The sequence below is a fragment of the Gopherus flavomarginatus genome, chromosome 5 (assembly GCF_025201925.1).
Source record: "Gopherus flavomarginatus isolate rGopFla2 chromosome 5, rGopFla2.mat.asm, whole genome shotgun sequence".
Lineage (NCBI taxonomy): Eukaryota > Metazoa > Chordata > Testudines > Testudinidae > Gopherus > Gopherus flavomarginatus.
In genome coordinates, this window is record NC_066621.1 from 96,864,132 (window position 1) to 96,885,087 (window position 20,956).

At 43.4% G+C, this 20,956-nt stretch overlaps 2 protein-coding genes across 4 annotated transcripts in view; one reads left to right on the top strand and one right to left on the bottom strand.

Annotated features, from left to right (window-relative positions):
- The window catches only part of LOC127051950 (uncharacterized), a 260,294-nt gene that overhangs the window by 148,924 nt on the left and 90,414 nt on the right, over positions 1–20,956 (bottom strand). The gene's annotated exons all lie outside the window — the stretch shown is intronic.
- The window catches only part of SPTBN5 (spectrin beta, non-erythrocytic 5), a 173,238-nt gene that overhangs the window by 50,449 nt on the left and 101,833 nt on the right, over positions 1–20,956 (top strand). For 2 of the 3 annotated variants that reach the window (XM_050954918.1, XM_050954916.1), the window contains 11 exons: positions 695–794; positions 2,314–2,484; positions 2,944–3,108; positions 3,674–3,900; positions 7,128–7,314; positions 8,280–8,480; positions 9,966–10,082; positions 11,517–11,680; positions 14,229–14,361; positions 17,168–17,313; positions 19,118–19,232. In XM_050954918.1, the coding sequence (XP_050810875.1) occupies positions 695–794; positions 2,314–2,484; positions 2,944–3,108; positions 3,674–3,900; positions 7,128–7,314; positions 8,280–8,480; positions 9,966–10,082; positions 11,517–11,680; positions 14,229–14,361; positions 17,168–17,313; positions 19,118–19,232 (1,726 nt within the window). The remainder of the gene's footprint in view (positions 1–694; positions 795–2,313; positions 2,485–2,943; positions 3,109–3,673; positions 3,901–7,127; positions 7,315–8,279; positions 8,481–9,965; positions 10,083–11,516; positions 11,681–14,228; positions 14,362–17,167; positions 17,314–19,117; positions 19,233–20,956) is intronic. The other variant, XM_050954917.1, reaches the window with a different exon arrangement.

Consider the following 20,956-nt stretch of genomic DNA (forward strand, 5'->3'; position numbering starts at 1 on the left):
TTTGTCATTTAATTAACTCACTCCGGGAAAAACAACCATGGGCCAGTGCCTCAGCTGGTGTAAATTAGTTTATTTCCATCAGCTTCAATGGAATGGTTGATTTACGCTAGCTGAGGATCAGCTCCATGTGTTTAAATTGGAGGAAGATGTCTTATGAACTCAAGCTGTCTGTGTCAACTCCCCAAAAATGAAATGGAGATTTTTACAAACCTTTTGAACTACACCCTTCATTTTTTCATCACTTTAAATATTAAAATAAAATATTTGTGAGGGTGGAAGTGAATTAAACACAAAGCTTTTCAGGGCAGGGACTGTATCATCTTACATGTAGGTACTGTGCCCAGCACATTTGGGGAGCTACCATAATACCAATAGTTCTTAATAATAGTCATAAGACTGCCCACCCCCAGTCCATCTATCCCCTTCCCACCTATCTGCTCAGGAGAGGCAGTAGTACCCAGTGGAGCTGCCATTCTCCCACACACACAAGCTCTCAATCTTGGAAAATGCAGCACGGTTGTGCAAAGGGATGGGGTAGTGAGCCTTACACACACACCTTTACTCTTAGCAACAGCAGCTAGCCCGAAGTTCTAGCAATAAAGAATGACCAGGGAAACCCGGATGGATCAGTGCCATTGCCTTGTTGTCATTCCAGATAGGGGAATTAAAGCTCCGTGTCCTATTTTCTTTGCAGGATTGAGGAGAGACTGGCTACATTCCGGAACCGATGGGAACGACTGAGACAGAGTAATGAACAGAAAAAAAGGAAGCTGCTGGCATCTCTTCAGCTGCAGGTGAAAGGGCTGATGCACTAGAGCTGACCAGAGGAAACCTTAGGGCTGCAGTAATTTAACACTCTGTTGCCTTGATCCAAGGCTAAAAATATTGAGCCACTCTCTCTGCCTCCAGCCACAGCCCACTTCATTCAGGAGCAGGAGGTTAGGAAATGTTGATCCCACATGTAGGCTGACTAGAGTATTGGCAAACACATTAAGAACTCATTTAACACTGTTGGAGTGATCAGAGAATACCTACTAGGCCATGGTGAAGTATACAGTGAGTTGAATTAACACAAGAAACGAAAACATTTCATGAAAAACCACCTGGGCATCTTGATCACTAGATAACGTCCTTGTGAACGTCACCCTGGCCTTAGCCCGTTTGGCTCATATGTTAATGCTTCACTATGGGCTGGGGCTCCCACAGAAAATTATAACTGGAGAGAAGAAGCTGATGCTCCAGAACCGGTGGGAGGAAGCCTCTGGTTCAGATTCTTGAGGTGGAATGAAAGTTTCTTTCTAAAACATTGGCCCTGATTCTGCTCTCACTTACACCAGTGTTAATCATGAGTACTCCATTGATGTAAATGTGGCTACATGGTTGTAAAAGTGGTACATCATCAGTAAGAGCAGAACTGGCCTGGTTTTTTGTTTGTTTGTTTGTTTGGTCACATTTTCATTAACTATCATTCTACCACACAAACAAGGAAATAATTTGTCTTATGGGATCTAATATTCAAAGAGGCCTCAACCTGACCTTTGTTTATGTATGCACAACTTTGCGTTTTCCTCTCTGGTGAGGACCAAGGGATGTGCCTGGGACGGCAAACCGCGGCCAGTGGGAGCCGCGATCGGCTGAACCTGCCAACTTGGCAAGTAAACAAACTGGCCTGGCCCTCCAGGGTGCTTACCCTGGCAAGCCGTGTGCCAGAGGTTGCCAACCCCTGCCGTAGACTCTAGTCATTAAAGTTTTTCACTTGGAATGGTCCTGGGGTATTTGGGAAATCCTTAACAGAATTCTTTTAGTTACCCAAAAGGTGCTTCAAATTAAAGTTTCTATAATATATCTATAATATAATTGGGAAGCATTGTTATTACATTGCTCCTAGCCTTATTTTTCATATGGAATGGAATGTCAGGAATGGTATATGGGCTTCCCATCATGGAGCTGCATGATCATAATGGTGGGTCATCACATTTATAAATCAATTTTCTGCTTGAAATCTGAGTCGTCATTGGTTATTGAAAGCAGTGGGGTAGGAAATATTGTCCAAAGGAGGAAACACAGATATTACATTAGCGCTGCAAAAGATTGTTCAAGTCTGTCAGCAACCCAGGATTGTGATCCATCAATGCAGGGTGCTGATTATTCAAATTGTCTTTCATACTAAAAGAAACCGGACTCCCCAACACTTAGATAAAGTAAGGACCGAATATTTACTGAGGGAGTTCCTAGAATCCACTGCCAAGTAGTGTCCTTGAGTCTATGTACAATCAGGAGTTAAAAATATTTAATTTTAACTGTCCCTAATAGGAGTTCAACCGTGATGTTGCTGAGCAGCTTGTATGGATGGAAGAGAAGTACAAGATTGCATCAGATGAGTCCTATCGTGACCCAACGAATGTCCTGCGCAAACTGAAGTGGCATGAGGCTGCTGAAAAGGAAATGATGGCAAACAAGAAGCACTTTGCAGAGCTGATAATGGTGAGGGTGGAATCATTGTTGGATAAGCTTTATCAACTTGGCCAGTGTTTGATAGGTTTGGTTCTATTTGCATAAAACAGCAGTGGCCAACACAGCAAGTCGCACCACAGATGAGTCTTTGATTAAGTGTTGATATTCTTGATTACTTTTTAACATTAAGTTTGCAAATCTTAGCATGGCAGGTAAAGGTGTGATGGGGTGCAGACAAAATATATACAGTGAGGGAGTTATTACTTTGTCTGGTTATTTTCCTGTAGTAGTGGAAATTTCAGAGGGGGCTCAGCAATGTGAATCATTCCAGAGTCCTTGTTTTTCAGTATGGTAAGTTTGTTGTAGGAGAAAGCTTCATGCTGCATGGTATTAATTGGAAAGAAACAAGCATAAGTATCAAAGTTGTTAAGATTCACATTGATTGTGCCCCTTTTTGAGACCTTTGAATAATAAAATATATTTCCCCAGATTGGAAATCAGCTGATTCAAGATGACCATTATGCTGCAGATTCTATCTGGGACAAGATGTCAGAGCTGAAGAAGACGTGGGAGAAACTGTACAACAAAATGATAGAGCGAGGAGACAAGCTGAGACAGGCCGGACAGCAAGAACAGCTCATGGAACTCCTCCAGGTCAGGTGGTGATTGATTTCAGTGGGGAGGGACTGGACTGATCTGTTGCTCTCCATGTTGTCAGTTGCCACAGAAAGCTCATCACAAAGATCAGGAATTAGAGTAGCCCCAGAGAATGCTGTCCTGTTGAAGACTTAATTTCAGATTTCCCCACCACCAAAGGAATAATTGTCATACAGGGAGTTTTATATGGCCTCAGCATATCTAGGATCCTAAGCTTGCAGGAGAATGGAGTGAGAAAGACACCAGGCTGTGAAGCTGTGCACTACCATCATTTAAGGGAACTCTTGTGATGGTGCAACTACAGTTGTGGATCTCTGAATGTTAAGATATTGGGAAATCTGTTTAAGGGGCTGGGACAGGGGTAGCCATGTGAAAAAAATGGACATATCAACATGTTCCAAAAAGATGTCTCAACTTTAGAGAGCCCTCCCTGTTGTTCTACTGAGAAAGGATTTGCAAAGCACCATGTAGAATGCAGGGAAGGCCTGAGTGGAGGAGGAGAAGTGGAAGAAAGTCCATACGGCACAGTCTGAGCTAGCTCATGTTCATCTGCTTCTTGTAGGATGCAAAAGAGAAGATAGAAAAGATTGAGAAGGTTCTTCAGGATGCAGAGATGGGGCATGACCTGCGCTCCAGCCGCGATCTGCTCAAGCAACACAGTCAACTGGAAAAGGAGACGGGGGAGTTGGCTGAGAAAATGAACTCCATTGTGTCCTGTGCCAAGAAAATGGCAACCAATCACTTTGACTCCCAGAAGATTCTGGATGAGACACAGAAATTTCTGGAAAGGTGAGCAGGTATTCTCTCCGTTGTTGGGAGAAAAGAATTGGTGGCAGAGCTGGGAACAGAACTTTGGTTCTTGATTCCTCATGTCCTGTTCTAACCACTAGAAAAGCCAGCCAGACATTCCTTCTGCTACAAGCTTCTGCCACAAAACTATGCTAACACATTTCAGTTGTGCAACTGCCTGCTCCCCTGCCTCAGGTTTTGCTAGTGACCCTCAGTCTTAATCTGCGACACTCCTGCCATTACAGTCTCTGGCTTCCTAGCCAATCCTACCAACTTCTTGTCAAAGTGTGAGGTGGTCCAATATTTAATAGGACCTAGGTTCAGACCATTACAACTCATTTTGCTTGTGAACACAAGCCTGGTCTACACTACGCGTTTATACCGATTTTAGCAGTGTTAAACCGATTTAACGCTGCACCCGTCCACACAACGAGGCCCTTTATACCGATATAAAGGGCTCTTTAAACCGGTTTCTGTACTCCTCCCCAATGAGAGGAGTAGCGCTGAAATCGGTATTACCATATCGGATTAGGGTTAGTGTGGCCGCTAACGGTATTGGCCTCCAGGCGGTATCCCACAGTGCACCACTGTGCACCACTGTGACCGCTCTGGAAAGCAATCTGAACTCGGATGCACTGGCCAGGTAGACAGGAAAAGCACCGCGAACTTTTGAATTGCATTTCATGTTTGCCCAGCATGGAGCTCTGATCAGCACAGGTGGCGATGCAGTCCCAAATCCAAAAAGAGCTCCAGCATGGATCGTACGGGAGATACTGGATCTGATCGCTATATGGGGAGACAAATCTGTTCTATCAGAGCTCCGTTACAGAAGACGAAATGCCAAAGCATTTGAAAAAAATCTCCAGGCTATGATACAGAGTCCACAGCACAGTGCTGTGTGACAAGCGTAACGGAAAGCCAAAGAATCAAATGGACACTCATGGAGGAAGGGAGGTGGAACTGAGGACTCCAGCTATCCCACAGTCCCCGCAGTCTCCGAAAAGCATTTGCATTCTTGGCTGAGTTCCCAATGCCTGTAGGGTCAAACACATTGTCCGGGGTGGTTCAGGGTATATCTCGTCAATTTACTCCCCCTTCCACCCCTTGAAAGAAAAGGGGGAAAAATCGTTTCTTGACTTTTTTCAATGTCACTCTATGTCTACTGCATGCTGCTGGTAGACACGGTGCTGGGGCAATGAACAGCAGAATCCTCTCCCCTCCCTTCCCTGGTGGCAGACGGTACAGTGCAGTAGGACTGGTAGCCGTCCTTGTCATCAGCCCGTGAGTGCTCCTGGCTGGCCTCAGGTGAGGTCGGCCGGGGGTGCCTGGGTAAAAATAGGAATGACTCCCAGTTATTCCCTGCAGATGGTACAGAACGGCTGGTAACCGTCCTCATCATAGCAACTGGGGGCTGAACTCCATCAGCCTCCCCCTCTTTCAAGTCTAAAGAAAAGATTCTGTGCTGCCTGGACTATCATAGCAGCGGGATACTGCACTCCTCTCCCCTCCACCATTTAATGTCCTGCCTGGACTATCATAGCAGCTGGAGGCTGCCTCCCCCTCATTTTATCTCACTAAAAAGTCAGTGTTTCTTATTCCTGCATTCTTTATTACTTCATCACACAAATGGGGGGACCCTGCAATGGTAGCCCAGAAGGGTTGGGGGAGGAGGGAAGCAATGGGTGGGTTGTTGCAGGGACACCCCCTAGAATGGCATGCAGCTCATCATTTTTGTGGGATCTGACACAGAGCAGCTGTGCTCTCTGGTTCTCTGATACACTGGTTCTTTAGTACACTTGCCCCATATTCTAGGCAGGACTGACTCTATTTTTAGATACAACATAAAGGAGGGAATGACCCGGGCGGTCATTCCCATTTTTGTCTTTGCGCCCCCGGCCGACCTCAGCGAAGGTCAGCCAGGAGCACCCATGACAGCAGCAGACGGTACAGAACGATTGATAACCCTCATCTCATCACCAATTTACAATGGCACAGCAGACGGTACAGAACGACTGGTAACCGTCTCTGCTACCTTGCAAAGGCAAATGAATGCTGCTGTGTAGCGCTGCAGTACCGCCTCTGTCAGCGGCATCCAGTACACATATGGTGACAGTGACAAAAGGCAAAACGAGCTCCATGGTTGCCATGCTATGGTGTCTGCCAGTGCAATCCAGGGAAAAAGGGCGCAAAATGATTGTCTGCCGTTGCTTTCATGGAGGAAGGAATGAGTGACGACATTTACCCAGAATCACCTGCAACACTGTTTTTGCACCATCATGCATTGGCATCTCAACCCAGAATTCCAATGGGCAGGGTTGACTGTGGGAATTATGGGATAGCTACGGGATAGCTACCCACAGTGCAACGCTCCAGAAATCTACGCTAGCCTCGGTACATGGACACACACCACCGAATTATTGTGCTTTGTGGCCGCGTGCACTCGACTTTATACAATCAGTTTTACAAAACCGGTTTATGTAAAATTGGAATAATCCTGTAGCGTAGACGTACCCTAAAAGTGATTTGAACCAAGGTTTCCAAAAGTGAATCTCATTACCCCCTCCCCCAAATACACTATTTTAAAATAATAATGTCAAAAAGTAAATTCCAGGTTCCTGTATTCCCAACACAGGTTAAGATGGAACAGAATTGATTGTTTATAGAGAGTGTTAAATTACACTCCTTCTTCCTAAATCTGCTTGCAGGGGTGGATTAAAGAACTTTAGGACCCTGTGTACTGTGGTAATTGGGGGCCTGCCATAGTTGGGTAGGTGTCCCTGGGAGGTTGGAGGTTGAGTCCTACCCACTGAGGTGGGAGGCCTTGCAGGGGGGAATTGTGCCCACCCTGCAGTCACTCTACAGTGTCTCCTGTCCTACGGGTCTGGTCCCACTCTCCACTCTGGCCCATTGGCTCTTGCCACAGCATGCAGGCAGAGTCCTTCCCCTGTGATGCCCTGCCCCCTTCGTCGCCCTGGGTTGGTTGGTTGGTTGGTTTTTAACCCTGCCATCAGACTCCCTGAGTACACATACTGTATCACATAACTTGCATACAGATGTGTATGCCAAGAGCAGCTCTACTGAGAAGGAATTCTGTATGTGTACAGTGCCAGCCAGGGGAATTTAGTAGTAGGGGAAATGTCTGGCCTGTCACAGCCTGCATTGCAGGATCACAGGTGATTCTCTCAGATGACTTTGGAGATAACTCCACTTTAACATCTGATCCTCAGGTTTGAGTCTTTGCAGGTGCCTCTTGATGAGAGGCACCAGCTGCTGCAGGCAACAGTGGATCTGTACCAGTTCTACCATTACTATGACGTGGAGATGAATTGGATCAGTGAACGATTGCTCATTGCCAACTCCACCAACTGTGGCAAGTCCTTGGATATGGCTCAAAGCCTGCTGCACAAACACAAGGTAACTCCTTTCTGTTATCCCTTCTATAGGTGTGATGGGAGCAAAGCATATATCAGACACCCCTGCCCCCACATATAGAAACCTAAAGCTACGCATTTCCCTTTTGCCACCCAGAATGCCATTACAAATGAGTCCACTAAGCAGAAGGAGACAACTGTTATTAAAGCTAAACTCTCCCTGGCATGCAGTCCCTAGAACTAGATATTTGACGCTGTCTCAGTTAAGTAATTCCAATAACTTGAGACATGCATATGATCCACCCATATAATGGAGGATTTTCAGAGTGAGCATGGAATTTCTGATGAAACTGAAGTCTCTATCAATTCCTGCAGAAATCATTCTTCTCACAGGATTATGAGGAAATCACTAGTTTTCCATTAAATATTCTTAGACTGATGCATTGCACACTAAATATAATGAATGATTTTGCTCTTGTCTGGGTGGAATTCTTCTGCTGTTCCTTGCTTGCATGTGTTTTAGCTATATAATTACTGTTCTCATCAGGGAGTTAGTGTCAGAGGGACATGAATGCACACTGCAGTCTCCAGGACAACATAAAACAGATATTTAAAGTTCACTCTAGTGCTATGACTGACATAAAAACTTTTGAAGACAGCAGTGTAACAGTATAATGACAATTTAACAGAGTAAGATTTCTGTGGAATTTGATTTGTGGTTTTTAGTTGTTTTTTCACAGATATCTGTTAGTCCTGCTGCTTTCTAGCCTTAGCAGACAGCATCATGTTGAAGAGCTAGTCTCCGATGTACATGTTCCTCTTGTATTGGCAACAGAAGGTTGCATTTTGGTAGGTTGCTCATCTTGAGGGAGCATCTAGATAGAGAACCACTGTGTCTTGCACACTACGTACATCCCTCTAATTTCTCACTTCTGACAGCTTTGCTCCACTTTCTTGCATACTGTCCTGCCCTCACTTACTAGTATCTCCCTCCCTCCCACTCCCTAGGAGTTACAAGCAGAAGTGAATGCCCACAAACAGCAAGTTCAGAGGGTGTTGGAGACTGGAAAGACTATGATTGGGTGCAAGCACTCTTCATTTCAGAGAATAAAGGAGAAATGCCAGGAGCTCAGCAACAGCTGGGTGGAGCTGGAGAAGGCATGTGAAGAGAGGTTGAAGCAGCTGCAGCATTCTGTTGGCTTCCAGCAGGTATGGGTTACAGCAAAGTGACACCCCCTTTTTTTTTCTGGTTAAGAGGAGAACAAAGTGATTTACCCAAAAAGCAAATCTGTTTTAAGATCTCAGACCATTAGGGCTGAAATTCGTTTCCTCCACATAAAGCCAGAGCAATGTGGATGGTGGGCACTGGGCAGTGTTAGGGAGGTGGGTCAGGATGGAGCGCTGTAGTAATGTCTCCTATCGGAAATTTGGTATTCTAGTCTCCTGGAGAACCTGCTACAGCCTTGCTCCACCACTCGCTCTGTGAGGTAGGACAACTGGATCCATATTATTGCAGTTCTTCTGGTTCCTACCTGGTCTGCTGTATTTCTCCATCATCTCTGCCCTCCTCTCCAGTCTGTCGGCCTTATCCCAAACCCTCTGAAATCACTGGAGGGAATTCCTTTGACTTCAATAGGATTTGGATCAAGCCCTGTATATAACAGATCCCCTTAGTGGTGCACATGGAGTACACATGTTCCCCTTACTAGCCACTTGGATTGGCAGTATCCTCACACAGCCCCAAATTGGGGCTTAAGTGGGGCAGAGGGCCTTAAACTGGCGCTCCATACCAGAGTATATTTCATCCTAATAAAATAGGGGCCAAAGTTTAAAAGGCAAGTGTTTAAAATGAGCCTGTTAAAAATTGCATCTGAATACTCTTCTTTCTGGTCCAGATTTTCTGTCACAAATGGGCAATTAGCAGGGTGGTAACCCAATCTGCATACACATTTTTTACACAAAGGTGTATGCGCAAAGTTTGCTGGTGCACCTCAAGCACTTGCCATTGATAATTTGGCCATATCTGTGTCTCATTTTCCCCACCTGGGAAAGAGGTATGACACTTTGCCTTCATGGTAGAGGTGTTATGAGGCCCTACAGTATTTATAAAGTACTTTGATCTCCTCAGAAAAGGGGAGTATATAAGTGCAAAGTAAGTGTTATAGAGTGCCAGGCACTAACAGTGAAAGGTCAAGTGAAAACATCAAATATTGGATACTGATGTGAAGGGAAAGAGCTGGGGCACACAAAATTAATTCTAGGGGTTTAATACCCTAAAAGAGGCCTTTCTTAAAATGAGATCCACCAATTCTGGCCTTGTCCTTCTGCACAATATTTGATACCACAGTGTGTCTAAGGTCATGCTAGTATATTTCAGGCAGTAACAATAAAACCAGTTCCTGTAGCTTAACGTGCTATCTGAAAGAGCATCTTCTCGGGTAAGGGGACTAAAAGCTAATCCTTTGTGCCTCTGCACCTATTACTGAGCACAAATGGTGCTCACACTGGTCTGAGAACCCTGCAGCCTAGAATATGTGGAAGCAGTAAAGATTGTGATATTGTCCAGAACTGAATTTCTTGAGATTGACCTCAGAGGAACAGTTGATTTTATATGCAATCTGCAGCTAGAATGTATCAGATTGAAGGAGAGACATTAACATTATGAAGGAAATAACTGTTTTTTTTAATTGGTAGTTTTTACTGAATACCTCAGACCTGGAGATTTGGGTATCAGAAAAGCTTCCATTTGTGACCAGCAAAGATTATGGCAAAGATGAGGCTGCAACTCTGAAACTCCTCAAAAAACACAAGGTAACTGAGCGTTATTGCCCAGGTAATGATTCTTGAGGAATGTAGCATATACTGTTCAGAGACTACAGTGGTCCCTCCTAGTCAATCAGGGGAGCCTGCTTGGGATGAACTGTAGGAAAGATTCTGACTTTGGAGTCAGGGTTTGGAGATTGAGTGTCTGTCTTTGGAGAAGGCTATATCTTACAGATAAAGCAATGGTTTAATGGCAACATTTTCTTGGTCTTTGTGTGTCATTCCTTGGAATAGCAGAGTCTAGGAGTGCCACAGAGGTAGTGCACAGGCTCTGGGAGTAAAAGAAATGTCTCAAGTTGTTTAACGCCATTAACTCTGACTGATTAAAGAGCGATGATGCAGGCTGCTGAGGACTTCTCACTCTGTCTCAACTGAAAGTATGTTCAGGATGTTGAGGGCAAGGGCTATAAAGCAAGGGACTGGGGGAATGCAGGGACCATCTGTTCTTTAACAGGGACATAAAGAACTTTTCACCCCCAAACCCAGTTCTGGGTGTTAGAAATTTTAAAATAAATGAACATATAGAATGACGTCTCTCACTCCAAAGGAAGCTGGCCGTTCATCCCATGCCATTTTACACACACTGAGCTTGAAAAGGAACTTTTTCAGATTTATGGCTGGAAAAATATTTTCTCTGTGTACCTTTAGAAATCAGTTCATTACTCTTTCTTTCCCTAAGTTCAGTGGTGGCCCAGCAGGTCGCAGGTTGCCCACTGCGCCCTAGTTGGTTTTCCCAAAAGTTAGTGTCAGGGAAGGCTTCCTTCCTAAGAAGTGCCTACTTAAATTCTCTATGGTGGCAGCATGCTCTGCCAAATTGTCTGTGTGAAGTTTTGTACTGTTCTGATCAACAAGTTTTGGACTGGTCTGACTAGCTAGAGGATTTTTTTTATGATTTTCAGTTGCTTGAAACTGACATGTCTGCAATTCAGCACTGGTTTGTCTGTGTGGATTCACACTAATCCCTGGATCAGTAGTGGAAGGACAAATTCAATGTGCTGTTGCATCTGGAAAGAGCTTGACTTGGAAAAGAAAGAGAGAGATCTGGAGTCTCATTTCTCTGAGCCAAAGCACCAACTATGTCCTGCTGTGCTGTGTTTAGTCACAAAGAGAGATAGGGATGCCCTACTTCGCTCCAGAGCTGAAAACGGAGATAGATTAGTCATTATTCTGGGAATATCCTTCCCTTTCCACCCATGTAGCAGGCCTCTCTCGTTGTGTTTATTTGCTTAGGCTTTGTATTTTTTCTGAAAAAGTTAGTAAAAATATTAACTAAGAACTTTTGTGTCAGTGAAAGCCCATAACCTGCTTTGGAAATCTGGGCTTCTCCTTTGGTGCCTCACTAGTTATGACTGAGGCTGCTTCCAAGGTTAATGGACTGTAGATCCTGAGTAACTTACTCAGCTATTTTTTTCTTGCTATCAGGCATTGGAACACGAAATTGAGGTTTACGAGAATATGATGCTAGAGCTGGGTAAAACTGCCAAAACCCTTCCTCTCCCCAGCTCCATCCAGTTTGATGAGGTTGATGCCCCACAGGAACAAGTTCACTCTAAGCTCCGGGAGTTACTGGAGCTGGCCACAGCAAGGTATGGGCTAGAAAAATAATTGTCTCTACTACCTCCCTCTTCTGGGTCCCTTAATGCATCCTGGGTTTGATTAAAAAGCCATTGTAGGCAATGGAGTCTTTCCATTGATCTCAGTGGGTTTTGGATCATGCCCCATATCTCTTCTATCTGTTTCATTGTGAGCTCTCCAGGAAATAGACTGTCTATATTTGTATCCTGTGCAGTACTGAGATGCTACACAAATAATAATAAAAAAGGAGCTTTGTACATTTGTTGCACCTAAGCTGTTCAATAAGATTTCTTTACTATTGAAGATGCTAATTCCTCCCATTTCCCCTTTTCTGTTCTTCATCCTCGTGCAAAGTGATTTTGAATGCTGGATTATCTCACATACTTACTTATCTGCCTGTTTGTTGGAGTCTAACTTCAGAGGTGGAACAAAGGAATTGTATTTCTGGAAGTGGTGCCTATTGTTTTCTTGGTGCGTTACCCAACTGGACAGATGTAATGATAGAATTACACCTTCCCTTAAGTCTGAGGATTTGTTAATACAATATTAATCACTTCCCCCATTTATGACTACATGCTCAAAACCAAGAGAGCTGGATAATGACTATGATTTTTAGACTCTCCAAATTTAGCACTAGGAAGAAGCAAATATATACCTGAATTGTTTAATTTCTTGCCCCGCAGAAATGTCATTCAGAGAGAGGCCAGGAAGTTTTTAAGATTAGTAATTAGACAAGCCTGGTTGAAAGTTGGAATTTACAGATGCACAGGAAATTCTGATACTTCAACAATTGTTTTCGGCCTGATTCCTCACAAAGAAGTTGAAACACTGAAATTGTTCATGGAATGAACAATATGATGGGGGCTAATTTAGCTACAATGAATCAGGAAAAAGATCTTGGAGTCATCATGGATAGTTCTCTGAAGACGTCCACGCGGTGTGCAGAGGCAGTCAAAAAAGCAAACAGGATGTTAGGAATAGTTAAAAAGGGGATAGAGAGTAAGACAGAGAATATATTATTGCCCTTATATAAATCGATGGTATGCCCACATCTTGAATACTGCGTACAGATATGGTCTCCTCATCTCAAAAAAGATATACTGGCACTAGAAAATGTTCAGAAAAGGGCAACCAAAATGCTTAGAGGTTTGGAATGGGTCCCATATGAGACAAGATTAAAGAGGCTAGGACTTTTCAGCTTGGAAAAGAGGAGACTAAGAGGGGATATGATAGAGGTATATAAAATCATGAGTGATGTGGAGAAAGTAGGTAAGGAAAAGTTATTTACTTATTCCCATAATACAAGAACTAGGTGCCACCAAATGAAATTAATGGGCAGCAGGTTTAAAACAAATAAAAGGAAGTTCTTCTTCACACAGCTCACAGTCAACTTGTGGAACTCCTTGCCTGAGGAGGTTGTGAAGGCTAGGACTATAATAGGGTTTAAAAGAGAACTGGATAAATTCATGGAAGTTAAGTCCATTAACGGCTATTAGCCAGGATGGGTAAGGAATGGTGTTCCTAGCCTCTGTTTGTCAGAGGGTGGAGGTGGATGGCAGGAGAGAGATCACTTGATCATTGCCTGTTAGGTTCACTCCCTCTGGGGCACCTGGCATTGGCCACTGTCCATAGACAGGATAGTGGACTGGATGGACCTTTGGTCTGCCTCAGTACAGCTGTTCTTATGTTCTTAATGAAAAGTTCAGAAAAAAATTAATTCAGAAATGTCACAATATTTGGTTTTGGTGTGCTGGGCTGAATAGCAATGTTTTGTTCGGTCTCATTTTGACATTGAACTGTGTCAGCCTGAGCTGCTCTGGTGCCTCATCCATCCTTCTCTTCTTCACTGGCTGGACGATGTTTCCCAGGATTCACAGTTGTGATTCAACCAGAGGAGAGACAGCAATGCATCACTGGAAGATTTGTCTTCAGGAAGAACATCAAATATTGGGAGACTTGCAATAAAGTCCTAAGAGTTGGGGTAACACTGCCATTTCTCCTGAACATTTCCATGGTTCTGGTTGGCCAGGCACATTAACAGCTGGAAAGTTGATATATTTTATCTCTACTTCGTCCTTAAAAGATGTTTGTCTGTACTACAAGAGACCTAAACAATCTCGCAATCTTTGCTCAGGAAAGCGCAGCAAATTGTGGGGATGTTGCTTGTTGGGCAACATTAGCAGAGCTACATAAGGTGGTTTTCCCAGCACTTGCCTCACTGAGCCTCACTCTATGTAGTGTGGGTTTCCTTCTCACTTTTGTAAGTATCGCATTTATCTGTAGAAATAAAAATAATCAGGAAAAAATAGAGGGAATTCTCCTGTGCTGTCACTAGTATCAAGACAGAGCAAAGCTTAGTTAGCGAGTGTTGGTAGAGAGCCTGACAGGGCTACAGGCTACCATCCTTCAAATTTGATTTCCAGTCTTTGAGGTTATTATGAGAACTCTCAGATTGAACCTAGTTTTCTTTCTTGGAGAGAGCCCCTCATTCTCATCCTTATTCTATGCATTGTTTAGATATTTATATTCTGCTTTCTCCCCGTTGTTCTCTCTAAACAGAGGGAAGAAGCTAGATGAGACTCTTGGTCTGCATGAGTATCTGAGGGAGTATGAGGATCTGCAGGACTGGATCAATCAGCAGAGGCAGGTGGCCAGCTCTGATGATTATGGCAGCGATTACGAACATGTCCTGGTGAGTTAATGGTACCAAACACAAGCAAAGTTTACCTGATTTCATACTGTAAAAATGTAAGGTATGGAGTGTGACTGTGTATAAAGAAAAAAAGTCTTCTGACCGCATGCCGCTAGTTGTCATCTCACACCCTGCATTTAAACCCATACGGGGTATCATTAAATAGTTATGACCCATACTCGATGGTGACCACACCCTGAAAGAAATCTTCCCCACACCCTCTTCCGGCCTTCCAATGACCTTCAAAGTGGCACCAGACCCTGTCAGAACAGCAGATGCAAAACCTGCAGACATATTTCCACTGCTACAATGATCAACACTCCCCACAACACACCTTTTAAGACCCAGGGGTCCTATACATGCCTATCACAACATGTGGTGTACTTCAGCCAGTGCACTATCTGACCCAATAACAGCTACGGATATGAAACCAGACAATCACTTTGCTTTCAGATAAATTCACACAGAAAATGATAACAGACAAAAACACCACATTACCCGTGGGCAAACACTTCACAAAACAATCACTCCATATCTGACCTCTCAGTCCTCATCCTCAAAAGAAACCTGCACAACATTTTTAAAAAGACAAGCCTGGGAGCTTAATTTCATAACTTTGTTAAACATGAAAAATCAGACTGGCTACTAGAGACACTGGATTTATGGCTGATTACAACAATTTATAACCCACTGACCCGCCTTTGTCCTTCAGTTTCAGAAGTGTTAACTGCCCACTTCACCTTGAATGGTCTCTTACAACATGTTAACTCCTTATGCTAAACAATTTATTTCACCTTGTGTTTAGCTGTGACATTCTGAGTACCTTTCCCAAACCTAAATAAGAGCTCTTGTGTAAGCTTGAGAGCTTGTCTCTTTCACCAGTAGAAGTTGGTCCAATAAAAGATATTACCTCATCTACTCTGCTCCATAAAGTATGACCTAATGAAAATCATGACAGCAGAATGGGTAGGGATAGGAGAGAGGAGGGGAATGAAGGTGATAAAATAAGGAATAATGCTGATCAAGAGAAAATGCAAATGAGCTATTAAAGGAAAATGTAACATTATTTAGAAAATAAAATAGTTTCATTGGCTGGTAACAGGCTGGCAGGGTTGACTAACACGTCCACCCTGTTAGCAGAAGAGCTGGCTGAAAAAGAGCTAAGTGAGTGATGACTTACTGCGGCAGCTGACTCCTGTTAAAAGAGGTTGGGAGTAGCCCTCAGAGGAAGTGGAAAGTGAAATGAGCTAGGCCTGAGAAGAAGATTTACATCAGATTTGTGAAGTAAAACTGAAGGGAAGGCCACATGTGGGAGGGTTTTCTGTATAACTCTTCAAAACTATTTGGTGTAAGACTTTGTTTTCAGAAACACTGGTATTTTGCATGGCTGATTAAGTTATAGTCAATAGGGTTGACCTTGGTAGGAGTGGCCTTCATTCACTGCCTAGCTGACAGAAATCTACATCACAGAAAACAACACAATTGGCACGGTTGTTGTTAGAGCATGGATTGAATAGACCATGGAGACTGAGCTATTTCACATCCTAAGGGGGGTTCACTCACCATAACATACCTGTGCTGTACCCTGTTCAGAGAATAAAGAGTGGACTTTGGTCAATCACTGAATTTTATTGTAATGGAAAATTTTCTCAAGGGAAATAACTGAAGCAATAGCATTTAAGGCAGTTATAATTTAGTAACACTTAAATGCGGAAGAGGTCTTGTGTAGGCCCTCTGCACATGGGTGATGTTCTCCATTAGGAGATTACTACTTTAGAGGATAGTCCTAACTGGTTTTGGAAGGTAGACTAGATGACTCGGGAGCGATTTTCTAGCCCTGTCAGTCAGTCTATGGTTATTTCATTTACATCATACTATTTCATAACATACAATCCATTCCTTCCAAGGTTCTCAAAGTGCATCATGAACATTAATGAATGATTTTCAATTGGTGATGGGCCAGAATCGGAACTCTGGCTCCCATTCCTGCTACAAAAATTTTCAACAGGAGTTTTGAATTTGATTACAGGACTGGATCTGAGCACTATGACTTGGGTCTATCTCTGTAATGAGCCATACTGGAATACAGAGTCCTAAAATGCCTATGCTTTGCGAAATTCAGATTTGGATCCAATCCCAGCACTGAGCATTGTGGCTCAGGTCCGCTCTATATTTTGATCACCAGATATTTAAAGTAATGTCCATTTAGTAGATTTTGGTCACAAATATTAATGGGTAGACATCTAACTTCCGATCTTCATCTACCATTGAAGTCTGTAGGAGCTGCTGGGTGCTCACCACTCTTGAATATCAGGCCACTCATTTAGGCCACTCATTTTATAGACCCGTTTTTTAAAAATCTTAGCTTGTGCAAAATTGTGTCCACAAACAAGGAGGTTGGACTGAGGCGGACTGAAAATCTAGCACTGAATATACATTTGTATTCATACCTTATGTGTATATTATTTAATAATATGAACTCAATTCAATTTTCATTGTATGTTTGATCAGGTGTCCAGTTATTTTTTATTTTGGGATACTTCTACCATTTGCAACATGCTCTATGCCTCTACCTGCATTGTAGAGCTAGCAGCATTCTTTCATTTTTCTAGCTAATCTATAGACCCTGTTAGTCTTTTGGAGCAAGATTATGTAGTCACAGTCAAGCTTCTTCTCCTTAAGATCACTTGCCAATTGCCTGCCGTCAGGCTTTATTCAGTAGGCAGCTGAGCAGATATCCATGTGGAACAGTAGCTTCCCTTCCCAAACCAAGTCTGATCCCTGTTTTTTGTTCCTCTTTCAAAAGCATCTTTGTGCCAAATATGATACATTCTTGCACCAGATAGAAATGGCTGCCAAGAGAGTTGCAGCTTGCCAGCAGCTGGCAGAGAATTTTCTGGACCATGGGCATTCGGAATCCAGAGAGATCCGGCAGAAGCAGAAGGAGCTACGGTAAGATACTAGCACTGGCTATTTCCTTCATTCTTCTTTCAGTTCCTACCTCGGGGAACCAAATGGGAAGAGATCCAGGAAAGTGGAAGACATGTCCACACAATTCATTAGTTAATAAATGTACGCCAGTGTGGACTGGAAAGGAGATGTGGCTTGTTCTGAAATGATGCCAGCAGCAATTTCATTGGCACAGGACAGCCAATATGCCTTGTTCTTAAAAAAAAAAAAATCATCATAGTATCAGCTTTCTGATTTGGCAGCTTGTGCAGTGGACCAGAGACCTTTAACAAGCAGTATCAGTAAGAGTCCTGTGTCATTTTAAAGGGAATCACTTAACTGGACTGCTAGGAGGTTAGTTGTGTCTTTATGGTCAGGTTGGCATGGTCAGTGAATAGAGCACTTGACTGGTTCTCAGACCTAGGTTCTCTTCCCAGCTCTGTCACTGCCTGCTGGATGATCTGGGGCAAGTAATTCCCCCACTCTGTGCCTCAGTTTCCCCACCTTTAAAGTGGGGATCCTGAAGCTAATCTCCTTTGTAAAGCACTTTGAGACCTATTGAGAAAAGTGCTATAAAAGAGGTAGGTATAATTATTTCTGTTCAAATTTGCATTTCTTGGAGGAAAAAAGTCATTGAAGGACAGACTGGACCAGCTGGATCAGATAAAAGCTGTGGCTGAATTGAACTAAACTAGGCTGGTATTCTGCACAGGCACATCATTCTGCAGAATGTTAGCTGTCACTTAGAAAGAATGGAGCCCCTGAATTCTCAGTTACACTAAGGCCTCTTTACCCTGCCACCGAGGTGTAAGGGGGCCTCAATAGAAATGAGAATTCAGGACTATCCTTGCTATTACTAGTGGTTGTGAAGACAATCTTCCAAACACAAATGGATATAATGCAGCCTTTCAGAATCTGACAGAGTTAATATCACGGATTGGTGCAAGCTGCCCCATTCATCTCAGTGCATGGTCACACCGAAGGCTAATAGGGACCATTTAAATGTTAGCCTTGTTCGCTATTTCTCTGCTGATTATTTGAAACATCAAGCTGCTCCAGGATTGTGGCTGGAGCTTATGCAGAGTAACACCACTCTTTTTCCTCCTCTCTCTCATGCTCCATCTGTAGTCACACAGACAGATTTAGTTTTTCTAAGCATTCTAAAAAGTTAATGCTTTTCTGTTCAAGTGTGTTCATTCTTCAGGCATGCTCACAAGCCCTCCTTTGATACATACTCTTCTGACTTTGTCATGCTTCTAATTTTACCTCTTAGGCTCTCCCTCTCCAGTTCTCACATTTCCATTCTCCTTTTGTGTACTATGATACACATGAGATGGACCCTTTGCCTACCCCCAAACCAAAATCCAGTCCAGGAAGCAGAAATCTGAATCTCTTAGACATTTAATAGCACCTAAACCATTTGGCTTCAATTATCCTATTACACATTACAAATAAAATTTAAAAAGCCTACTGTGGCATGAACTGCTCGAAAAAATACAGTGCAACTGAGTGGGTGATTTACCCTTTATTTGTGTTGACTGCCTTTCTGCTGCCACCTCCTTTGAATCCTACTATGGCATGCACTGAATAGCCTATATTTGACTGTGACAGGAACTGCTGTAAGATTGACTCAGTGATGTGAAACACTGCCTGCCTGCCTGCCTGCAAAGGAATCACCTCAGCCAGGCATGGTGGCTGGAGCCAGAGACTAAACAGGGGTCTTTTTAAAATCTTTGCTCCCCCTATTCATCTTATTTGTCTCCATTTCACACCCTTGCATGGTCTGTCTCTCCATGGCCCTTTGCAGAAACTCCTGGGAAGAGCTGTTGGAGATGACCAGGTTACGAGGCGAGCGACTGAAGGATGCAGAGGCAATTCACAAGAGTTACCAAGACCTGACAGATGCCCTCACCCACATTGAGGTAAAAATCATGGTGAAAAAACATAATTTCTTTAATTTCTACCTAGTGCTGTAAGGGTCTCTAGGACACCCACCATTCCTACCTTTGGCTTATTGAGTTTCCCTACAGAAAAGACCCATACCTCACAAGCCACTCTGACCAGAAGTGCTGAAAAATACTCCTATGGAATCCCCCAAAGACTGAACTTGATCTGCTGTCAGGAGCGGCTGCTGGAGCTGTATAAGTCACTAGACACCTGCTGAGCTGTGTGAGGAGCAAGAGGCTGAAGCTGGACTAAATTGTCTCATATTGCAGCACATGCTGTCATGCTACTTCTAGTCCATCAAGCTAAAGTAAAAAGACCTTATTGTTCACTGCCTCGTTGTGCTCCCCTTTACAGCATTGATTCTCTATCCATTAGAGTGAATATTTTCCAACAAAAAGGCATCTCCTGAAGTGTGAATCAGAGGAGGAAATCCAACATGGCTTACAATGAGCAAAGCAGTAGGATTCTGCTACTTTATGAGCTGGATTCTCCACTTCTCCAATGGCATAATTCCTTTGACTTAAATTGAGTTACTTCTGATTTGAACTAGTGTGAGTGAATGGAGAATCCATCCCCTTATCTCACTAGATACCACCTGGGATTCTGATAGACTGTGTATATGCGTGAATGTATTAATAGTTAATTTTGTGACAAAAGTGCTGAATTGAAAGCTCTGCAGGCCCAAACTCTTGATTTATCCATAGGTTAGAGTCAGCCCAGCCAGAGGCAATGTTTCCCTCAGGCTGCCCTGCCAATGGACCTCAATTGTAACCTGGATGTACCACACCTAAGCTTAGAATGGTCATTCCATAGTCATGACCATTCATTCGTTGGCCTCTCTGCTGAGACTGCTGCCAACAGGTGGCAGTTGTAATGATGGTTTGTATGTTGTGATGGCCTATTGCCAAAGAAGTGGACTGAGACCCTAAACTAATTACCAGTGTCTCTTTTGAGTAGGTCATCAGGTGCCACTGCAAGAACTATTCAAGGCTTACCCTTGCCACAAGCCTGGTCAGACTTTTATTTCTGTGGGCTGAGAAGTAGTCACACATCGTAGCACACAGTGCTACTTCTAGTCCATTAGGCTGGCCTAAAAGATATTGTATGCCCCACTGCCTCGTTGTGTTTATCTGTCTTTTCTAGAACATTACCACTTTACTTGTTGAAAAGAATTCTTTGCAACCAAATCCAAGGGCTTCTCCAAATTATTTGTTTTTAAATCAAAAGGGTCAGTCCAGTGTAGATCTCAGCATACCTGATGAATTATCTGCTGCTCTGTGTGTCTCTGGATACCCCTTGTGTCAGCAGCTCATCTTCCTCTTACTCATGTAATGACCACCTGCGTGGGTCTTCAGTAGCTTGTGTATATAGAGCCTTCAGCACTTCAGTACAGACGTCTACCATTTCAGCTAAAGTTACACCATTAGGTGGAGCAGTAGTAGGCTATTATCTTTTAGTAGAGGGATGCACTTCGTCATGCATCTGACGAAGTGGGTATTCACCCATGAAAGTTCATGCTCCAAAACGTCTGTTAGTCTATAAGGTGCCACAGGATTCTTTGCTGCTTTTACAGATCCAGACTAACACAGCTACCTCTCTGATACTTGACTGCCAGTGGGTTACATTCAGATTCCATATAATGTTTTAGGGCCAGATTCTGCCAGCTTTACATTGAGTAATACCTTTGAACAGTCTCCAT